The sequence below is a fragment of the Mytilus trossulus genome, chromosome 14 (assembly GCF_036588685.1).
Source record: "Mytilus trossulus isolate FHL-02 chromosome 14, PNRI_Mtr1.1.1.hap1, whole genome shotgun sequence".
Lineage (NCBI taxonomy): Eukaryota > Metazoa > Mollusca > Bivalvia > Mytilida > Mytilidae > Mytilus > Mytilus trossulus.
In genome coordinates, this window is record NC_086386.1 from 52,064,873 (window position 1) to 52,075,681 (window position 10,809).

Genomic DNA, 10,809 nt, shown 5'->3' on the forward strand with positions numbered 1-10,809 from the left:
TCCAACAAATGGTGTATTTTTCCACATGTATTTGAAATTTCTTTCCAGAAAGAGGCGATCTCGACGATGAGATTGCTACTTATAGGGCTGAAAAACCGGAATTGAAAGACGATACCAGAAATCTCGGAAATGCTTTTGTAAAAGTTCCGTCTTATATAAAAGGTATATAATGGTATTTTTAGATGACAACATTAACCTTTCACAGAAAAAGTTACAAGCTAGTATCATTCATATGACCTTTATTTCTACCAAGAAGGTTAATCCATACATACGTTATGTCAATTTATTTATCGCTGAAAGTAACTTTCGTGACATTTACAGTGTTGTCCATCATAACCTGCATACAAAAAAAAATGAATATATAATTTTACCTTTTCGAGACTTTGCTTTTCTGTTAATTAATGGAATGAAGATGAACATTGATTTTCGGTATCTTTTACTTTTTGAAACGTTGATGGTGTGTAATGCACTACTCGTAGTAAGGTTACAAAAGGAGTCTCTCTAATTTTTTGCGCTATGTTCATATTTCTTTATTGGTGGGAGAAAGATATTTCGCCTCACTAGTGAAAAATCTGTTCATGACAAATGATTGGTGAAAATTTATTTATATGTATCATGTTAAATTTTCTGGGTTTCTTAATTTTCTTTATTGTTACGTCATAAAACATTTTGACCATGCCTGATAAATCATATAAAAAGTACACAAACTTTCTTTACATCTTTAATAAGGAAGGATAAACACCATTAGAGTCCATCACTCTAACTCGTGTATTACGATATTGGTATGATCTAAATCAGTATTCAGTTAAATTTTATGTTGGTGGCATAACATCGTGGCCACAAGTTAATTGTTTTCTGTTTAGTATTAAATTTAAATTAAGATCCATTTCGTTACATCGTGTGATCAATTTTATTTGGCAATCGCCAATGCCATTCAGCAGGGTTAAAGAACATCAGTTGTTCGACCTGTTAGTCAAATACGTTTTGTTTAAATATACTTCTTCACTTTTTTGTTCTTCTGAAAAATGTTGTTTGTGCTGTATTTACACCCTTCTACAATCAAATTTGTCTTACATGCACACCTATAAAAATTGCGGTTTTTATCCAACGCAATCACAGGTTTGGACGTAGTTTTCAATTTAGACTCGTCTATATATAAATTTCGTTGTAGTCTAACTACCCAGTTATTACCAGTAATTGTAAACATTGAAAGAAAACAAATGGGATAAACCATTAGAATGACTACTGGTTGGATCCACAGAAATATCCTTATAAAACATGTCCAGGAAAACACGACGATTAACATACCTTATAACCATTAATTTGAAATCAAAAATACCGGGAAAATCAAACTGCATGTGAATTCTATCTGTTTATTTGTATATGTTTGTTTATATCTCATTATTAATATATGATCGTTGGCCATGCTAGCTGTCATCGGATGTCATCTCGGTAAAAAATTGTATGACATGTAAACAAAAATACACACGCAATTTCTCTATACATATTATCGTGTTTATGCATTGTTTTTCTTATTTAAACGATTTGTAAATAAGATATTAGCTAAAATATATTTTAATTAAATGTGAGCATTTCGTTCTAATCAGTGAAGGTAAATTTGACAGCTAATTTAACTGTCTTTATTTCGATACTATTCTATTTGGTATCTTGAGTTATGTCTGAAAATTTAATACAAACTACCAAAAAGAGAGATCAAAGTTACCAGAGGGACATTCAAACTCATCAATCGAAAATAAACTGACAACGCCATGGCTTAAAATGAAAAAGACAAACAGGCGAACAATAGTACACATGACACAACATAGAAAACTGAAAAATAAGCAACAAGAACCACACCAAAAACTGGGGGTTATATGAGATACCCCGGAAGGATAAGGATATCCTTCTCCACCTGTGGCACCTGTCGTGTTGCTCATGTTATAACAAATCCAGAAAATAGTATGATTTGGTAGGTCACATTCATGAATATGAAGGGATTGTAGTTAGGACGTAAAGAACATACTCGATATCATTTGTGAAAAGATCATTCCAAAACTTTCAACCAACTCCTGATGGCTTTAGTTAAATTTACGAAATGATGATTTCAACTTCACCATTTGGAACTCTTGGTTTAATAGCTTCTATGTGAGCAGTAACCCTCTATCATTAAAATCATGATAAGAAATACAAGCACGGGAATATCTATTGGTAGATATATGCCCCGTTTGCAAATTCTGCTAGAATATTGCTACTTTAAAATGAAAAGTTCACAATTTGAAAGCTGAAATGATCTCTTTTGTCGTAAAGTTATGGTTTCAACCGACCCTCATTATCGATTTTTAGATGTATGTCAAGATAGGAGGCCGACTTAACTGTATCTCTTGCATCCTTTATCCCTAGTTCAATTGGATAGATGCATTTAACATAGTCACCAAATTTTGAATTATTTAGTGAGAGAACATCATCTATATAGCGCAAAGGAATGTTTAAGGATATTGCCAACTTCTTATTTTACTTTCTAAGAAGTTCCTGCATAAAGTCTGCATCATCACAATAAAGAAACAAGTCGACAGAGGAAAATAATTAGTTCCCGTTGCAATGCCGTCAGTCTTTTGAAAAACACGTCCTCCGAAAGTTACGAAATATCAAGCATCTTGATAATGTGTGATTCAAGTTCAAGCATCTTGAAAATGGCAGATTCAAGTTAGTAAATAGCTGTAAAATGACCAAAGATATCAGTAAATACCCGTAATTGCTGAAACAATCAGTAAATACATGAAATTACTAATTAAAAGTGGTTAGTTTAGCCAGGTATTTGGCCTATTTCCTGTAACATATAGATGGATTTTGGTTTGAAGTTTGATTGTACCTGTATCATTTCTATTGAAAACTGATTTAAACGGGATGGCACATCCTCCTATTAACATAGTTTTACATCTTGTAAACCGAGCCCAGAAATTTAGAAACAATCTGAGTAAACATATGGATCCTATGATATGAATACACTTATCCTAAAAGGTTACCAATTCAACACTATTATTGTAATTAAATCTTTTAATATTGTGTTCGTCGTATTGATATGTATTGTGTTATCAGTAAATTAAAAAAAAACTTAATATTATTGATATATGCATTTGCACATTCATGATTCTACAATCTGTCGATACCTATATCGTCAGATTGCACAAGGTCATGAACTTCTGTGTCTAATTGTACGTTTTATGACGTCTTTACACTAGATCCACTGTATGTTAGATGTATAATGTTTGATAATTTTGTAAAAAATGCATGTTTTGTTTTATTAGTTTTTATAAGCTATTAGTAACTGCGTGTATTCTCTCCTCTGTACTTATTGTTCCATTGTTTTTTAAATGAACAAGAACCCGTTTGTTTGTTATTTCTATTTCTACTTCGAAACGCTTTTATCAAACAGTTATTTTATGATTACGACCATATCAACATGATCAATGATGATTCATTTCAAAACAGAAGTGTTGACTACTGGACTAATGAGTTACGCTATGTTGAGCTATCAGTTATACATGTAGTTTGTCCTTGTATTGTACTGTTACACCATTGTTTCAGGTTAAGAGAAGGGTTGTCACTTTCATACTATTTTAACGCCACCACATTCTGAATAAGTATTTTCAAGTCATGTGACTGTAATTGATTGATTGTCGATGTTTGTTGTTTCTCATATGTGCTTCTCATATTTGTTTTTCGGATATTGTTTTCAATGTTTATTGCCGTTACAACACTCTCACGGGTAAGGGAAAGGTTGGCACAAAAAAAATTGTTTAATCTTGCCACATTCGGTAATGTCTCTTACTTAAATCAAGAGCCTGTATATCAGTGGTTGTGATTTGTTGCCGTGTTGCATATCTGTTGGTTTTTTTTTGTGTAAAGAAATTAGATCGCTTGTTTTCTCGTTACATTTGTCATTGCTTTGGGCTTTACATATCTAACTCTGTAATATAGGCTTTGTTCATTTTTGAAGGCCTAGGCAAACAGTGAATTCTTGTTGTTTATTTCTGTATCATTTTCTCGCTTGTTGAGAGTTGTCTCAATGACAGTCATACCACATCTTCTATAAATTTTTTTCAAACTTACTCGTACTAAGTATAATCATTAATAAACATATAGTCCATTAGCTGGTAGGGCAAAAATTCAGTTCTGTGTTACACCCCAGGGTACCGCAATTTTTTTGTATAAATTTAAAGAGCAATATCTGAAGAAAATTTTAAGAGGTGTATGACTTTTGAAAAGTGTCCAAAAGGGATAAAAAGGGGGCTTATTTCAGAGTATATCAAAAATTTTGTTTTGCACATTATTACAGAAAAATGTAAAAATAACTAATTATTCAGTACTATACTTTTTATTAAATGGAACACATCATATTATATTAAAACGCAGGCTAATTGTTATATCGGAGAGGACCAAGAAAAAAGGGGGAGGGTCAATTTCCAAAAGTCATGATTTTGAATGAAAAGAAGCATACGTACTAATTTTCTTGATAAAATGGTATATTTTTTACATTGAAACATACAGCATAAAGTATATAAAAGGCTGTTGAAAAAAATGTTAAAGGTAAGAAACAAAAACAAAGAATCAACGACAAACACAAACATAAGAAATGCACGATTTTGTCACAAATTTTTACATCGCATTCATGGACTAACTCACATATTAAAACACACACAACTGTCAGGGATTCTAGATTTCTATTTTTTTTTAAATTTAACAACCGCATCACCACATTTTAAGGTCACACAGAAGGTCAATCCATAAAATCATCATCAGTTTGGTCACCGGCATCTACCGAATTATCATTATCATTTTTTCCATCATCTGTGTCGTCATCGTTAGCAATATCAACGATTTGATAATGCTTATATCTACAAGCTTTCGAGCATTAACATACAGCTATCTGTTTAGGATAAACCTTTTTGAACATATGAACATATTTTTTGGCACAACCAGCTTTACATGAACAGCACATCAGAATTACCAAAGCATCTAACGCTGGTGGTTGGTCTAGGAAATGGATACTGATCAAAGCGCACTAAACAATCCAACCATAGCTGTTTGGCAACAGACCAGTGTTGTGTTTAAGAGCAGATTTCCAAATCTTCGTCTGAAATTTGCATGTTTAATGTACTTTAACATTGCATCTTTTGCATTTCCAAACGTTCTGATCTTTATTTAGCGATATTTTTAATTTCGTAGCCATATATAGAACACGAAAACCTCTCGAGTGCTTTGACAACTCCTCGCCAACCTCTTCCAAGGTTTCACCAAGATGGAATAGACCTTCTGAAAACTCCACATAACGTGTCAAAAAGCCGAATGCTTTGCCTTTTTTCTTTACCAGACAAAACACTTACTGAATCACAACCTGTATTGGCGCGAAATCCTGGTAGTTTTCGACAAACATTCTCACCAAATTTGCACACATTGATTGCACATTTAATAATCTGCATTTGGGAGATGTATTTGTCAGACTAACAATGTTAGAATTGATATGCAACTGTGAAAATAGTAAGCCAATACTTCCACAACAGTGTCAGAAGGTTTTTTAACAATGGAGTCGTGATCTTTGTCAGCTGCATGTTTTTGCATTTTATTAAGAAACATTTTTTATCGGCTTCTTCCTGTTTGATTATAAACTAAATCCATTCTACGCTATTTCATTTTCAACATATATTTTGTGGCACATACTTCCATGTAAATCAAATAATTACATACATTCAATTGTAAATCTATAGGATTAGTTACTCTTTTCAAAACAAAAGAATTCAACAAAAGCAACTTTGTTTCCCCCAACTAACACACATTTCTTCCATTCCCAAGAACACGATTGTGATGGTTTTAAACTTATCGTAATGATTTGCCCTCCCAAGGACCTGCCGTTCTAATTTCGTTATGAATATTGTGCGATACTATTCAGTGGAAAATCAATGCGTGACCACTTTTCGAAACTAAAAGGATGGTTTTTAAAATAACAATTTTTGCCAAATCGAAAAAAGTGCTTGGTATCCTAGTAATGGTTTGAATAACTGCCATGTCATCAAATATCCACATGATTTCCTTAGGAATGAGCCTTTTCTAAAAGACCCCTCAGGACAGGTTTAAATTTTTATTACATGTGTACCATCAAAGTTTGCAAGAGACATTGGAAAAGGACCTAATTTAAACTGGTGAACCTACCGCATAACTATCTTGTCTAGGCTATGACAAGCAGGCGACTTTTTTTTCATCTGCTCTCAATGTTTTGTTGTTCTTATCAGCCATTAACTGATTGCCTTTTAGTTCCTTTTTTAAAAATGTTTGCAATGCTTTTCTTTTTTGAAGATATCGGTTGACTTTTGAAAAAGTTTTTCCGTAATGAAAATTTCAGAAGCAAATTTTCCCTTTTCATACGCGTTAAGAAGGTCACTCATTAATTCCGAAGATGCAAAAGAACCCGAGAACAAGCCATATAACTGCTCAGATGTAATAATGGAATTGGCCAGCTTTGCAGTGTCTGAAACAATTTCAAAACATCAGAAACTAACTTGCTTCATTCATTTAACAACCAAGGTTTATCAGAATCTTTCTTTAAACTGAAACCAACAAAGCCATTTTTGTTTGTATCTCTAAGAATCATAAGAAAGTAAAAAGTATTGCCAAACCCCACAAGTGACTATTTGACGTTCGTTCAAAGCGATGTTTGTCGATTGAATGACTTAACAATCTTGAGTCAATCACTTCATAGCTAAAACACAAAATGTTATCAAGCACACCTTTATTGAGTTCGATAGAGTGCACCTTTTCTGAACGCAAATAAAATCCCCTTTATTTGTAATTTGTTCATCATTATTTCGTTACACATTCACTTTTTAAAATAATTTGTCTCACAAAAACATCATAAATCGACAATTAAATGTTTATTTTAAGTTGCAAATTGATAATGCTTATGTGTGAATACATTGTTCATGTTGTATACTGAATCAAAGACGGTAATTTAATGATTTCCGGTATTTTACGAGTATTTGCAAGTACATATATTTTATTAAATAATTCATTTTTTAGACGATATATAAATACTGCAAATGATTTAAACATTGCATAATGATTAATTCTCAAGTTTAATTAACTAAAACGGGTAATTGTATAACGAATTTCTTTATGAAAGGAGAAAATATGCCTTAATTTGAACCCAAAAAATCGGATTGTTTGTAATGTAAAAAACGTTTTTTTCAAACAAAAAATCTTCCGAGTTACATTTAATATGATAAGTTTTGTATCTGTTTTAGTTGTTTAAACCTATACTTTTTTTTTTTAATTGCTTGATATTAAAAAAAATAATTAAAAATTACTAAGTCGTGATTGCTAAATGAGGGGACCATTAGAAGGGACGTTTTTAATCCTCTTTTGGACACTTTTTATTTAGTCTAACACCTTGTATTTTATCAATAAGATAATGAAGTTGAATTCTATCAAAAAAAATCGCGGTACCCTGTGGTGTAACACAAACTCCTTAACTAGAGCGCTTTTGAGAACTAGCTGATGGACTAATATAATAAGACAGTTCTTGTTCTTTTTGTAAAAAATGTTTTACATTTTAAGTTTTCTTTTGTAGAATTTCAAGATGAAACACTTCAAGAATGGGGAAGGAAACTTAACAAAATTGTTATAACAAGAGCCATAGAGTACATATACCAGAAAATCTTGGAAAGAAACGTAATTGTTATAGTAGGACCGACCGGTTCAGGTAAATCAACAATTGCTTATTATGCGGCATTCCGATTACAGAAAGAAAGCGGTTATACAATCATTCCTGCCAGACAATCAGTAGACATAACAAACTACTATGTTCAAGGAACAAAACAAGTTTTCATCATCGATAATTTTATCGGACAGTATACCGTTGATGAAACAGATGTAGGTATATGGGGGGAAAATGAACCAGTGCTCAAGATGATTTTGAGCAAAAACGATGACACAAAACTTATTCTTACAAGCAGAACATATATTTGGCAACCAGAACAGTATTCATGTTTAAGTTTGGATGCGTGTATGTGTGATTTATTATCTGATCCCATTAGTCTATTACTGACTGAAAGAAGGGGTATATGTCAGTCTTATTTGAACCAGGATGAAGTCAAAGCTTTGAAAGACGAAACATTGTTGATGTATAGTTTTTTCCATCTATATGCTCCTCATATGAGTCATCAGAAAATATTTCAGTTCAAAGCTTTTTTGCAGGTCCTGACATGATGATTGAGAAGGAAATAGATAATTTCAAGATCAAATCACAAGTAAGCTTCATTGTATTGGCTATTCTTGCAATGAAGCAGACGATTACAAAAAGCTCATTTTCGATAGACAATCGCGAATACGACGAAATGATTAAGGACGTATTTGATGAATCGGCTTTTCTTCAATATCCATCGAAAAATCTTTTGAAGTTTTCATTAGTTGCTCTCACTGGAACATACGTAAAAAATGTTGTAGAAAATGATACTGATAACTTCATGTTTGACCATGAAACGCTGCAAAAAATCGTGCTTCGATGCATTGCAAAAACATTAATAAAGTCAGTAATTAAGTATTGTAAAACTGAAGTAATATTAAATCAACTTCGGTTAGGTTGTATTCATATAAAACAAGATAAATTTACTATTGATGTTGCGGTAGAAAATGAAGATGCATATTTCCGACGACTTATTCATGAAATGGGTGAAGGATTGAATAAAGTTTTTTTCAAAATGAGCAAAACAAATTTCCCGAATTCAGGATTAAATTTCGTAAATACATGAAATACATTTATCACGTGATTATTGGAAGAAAAACCCAGATGATATTCCACATCTTCACGTAGTGTCTGCTTTAGGATACCAGGAATATGTTTCGTTTTTCTTGCAAGATAGAACAATGATTAATCAAAAGGACAGTTATGGCAACATACCTTAACATTTAGCATGTAGGAAAGGACATATAGAAATTGTACAAAACTTAATTAAAAACAAATCTATCATTGACTTTGAAAACAATGAGGGATTGAAGCCATTTGTTTATGCTTGTGAAAACAATGCTACAGCTGTTGCCAAGGTCTTGTTGCATCATTGTGGTAAGTGGATAAACGTAAATGAGAAATATAAGAAAAGGAACAATGGAAGCGTTCTACACATAGTATGTGCAAAAGGATTTGTAAATCTTGTGCTTTTATTGCTTCAAAATAATGCAAACATAGATATACAAGATGGTAGTGGGTGTACACCGTTACATGTAGCGAATTCAAGTGCTGTAGCGAAAGCTTTGCTAGATGGTAATGCAAACATCAACCAAGTAGATTTCTTTGGTAGAAGTCCTTTATATATAGCCTGTAGTACAAAACAGGAAAGGGTTGCTAAACTTCTAATTGAGAAAAAAGCTGAGATCAACCAGAAAGCGAAAACTGAATCGCGACCTCTTCATGCTGCTTGTCAATCTGAAAGTATCGAAATAGTAAAAATTCTTGTAGAAAACGGTGCTACAATAAACAGTGCAAAACCAGGCATCTCACCATTGCATGAAGCATGCAGAGTTGGCAATGAGAGTATAGTAAACTTCTTGATTGAATCAAATGCATCAATTAACCACAAAACGAAAGATGGTTTAACGCCTCTCCATGAAGCATGCATCCATGGGCATATTAACGTTACTAGAATTCTTTTGAAAAGTAAAGCCAATGTTAATGAGGCAAATAAATATGGCTCGACGGCACTTTCGTTTAGTAATGTCAATGGTTTTAGTACAGTAGTTGATTTGTTACTACAACATGGAGCAACTGTGAATGTATGTGATGAAGATAAGTTAAGCCCATTGATGTCTGCATGTGAGGAGGATTAAACGGGCGTGGTCGATTTTTTGTTGCGTTCAAATGCAAATGTTAATCACTGCGATAAAGACAAATGTTAATATATTTAACTTGCTTGTAAAGTAAACCGGGAATGTAGATTTGGCAAATTTATAAATAACATGTGGTGCTGACATTAATTTAGCAGATAATGATATGACATCACCTCTCCATGGAGCATGCATGAGTAACAATAATACAAAGTTAGTTTTGAAATTGGTAGAAAGTAATGCAAATGTAAACGCTGTAGACAAAACTGGGCAGACGCCGCTATTTAAATCAATTTCCAATGGTTATTCTGACATTGTAGACAATCTACTTCGTCATGGAGCCTCTTTTGATATTTGTGATAAATCCGGGAATTCTCCCTTAGCTATTGCAGAATTAAAGGGACATACGACCATAGTTCATGTATTAAGACAATTCAAACATGACAATCAAATTGTTTTAGAACAATTTATTATAAATTAAGTTTGTAATCTTGCATAATTTGTAAACAAGTGAAGGAAGAGTGTTAAAACAACATTGCACTCATTAATTAAATTTTTAGGCACATATTTATAACAGGGAAAAAACCCGTGTGTACTTTCACCTTCAATAAAATGTAATAATCAACTTTAATTTCCCTTTATGGTTATGCACCGTGTTGATACTAAATCTCGCACACATTTGTTGCTTTCCTATTGATGATAGTATTCATTCTTTTCCTCATGGGCCATTTACATAATAAAACAAGAGCAATATTGTTGGTGTTTTTTTTTAAATTGGAAGATATACTATATCAATTGAATATCAATTGATTGGTGACAGTGACCTTTGAAATTCATTTCAACAAAATAAAGAAATGTTTGAGTCTGTACAATCTTATATCAGAACTATTTAAAAATTCAGAGCATCCATTTAGAATTCTAAATATTTTCTTTTTCACA

The 10,809-nt window shown here is 32.4% G+C and overlaps 1 protein-coding gene across 1 annotated transcript; it reads left to right on the top strand.

Annotated features, from left to right (window-relative positions):
• The first annotated feature begins 2,690 nt into the window (after nucleotides 1-2,690).
• On the top strand, nucleotides 2,691-9,873 carry LOC134697862 (ankyrin-1-like). The gene is made up of 3 exons (XM_063560151.1): nucleotides 2,691-2,703; nucleotides 7,622-8,174; nucleotides 8,970-9,873. The coding sequence occupies exons 1-3, from the start codon at nucleotides 2,691-2,693 to the stop codon at nucleotides 9,871-9,873; spliced, it is 1,470 nt and encodes a 489-aa protein (XP_063416221.1).
• Nucleotides 9,874-10,809: the final 936 nt, after the last annotated feature.

Bases quoted from the DNA above. Each gene is read 5' to 3' on its own strand.
- LOC134697862 (XM_063560151.1), top strand. The intron at 8,175-8,969 runs GTATAGTTTTTT...TTTAGCATGTAG, and splicing joins AAAGACGAAACATTGTTGAT to GAAAGGACATATAGAAATTG.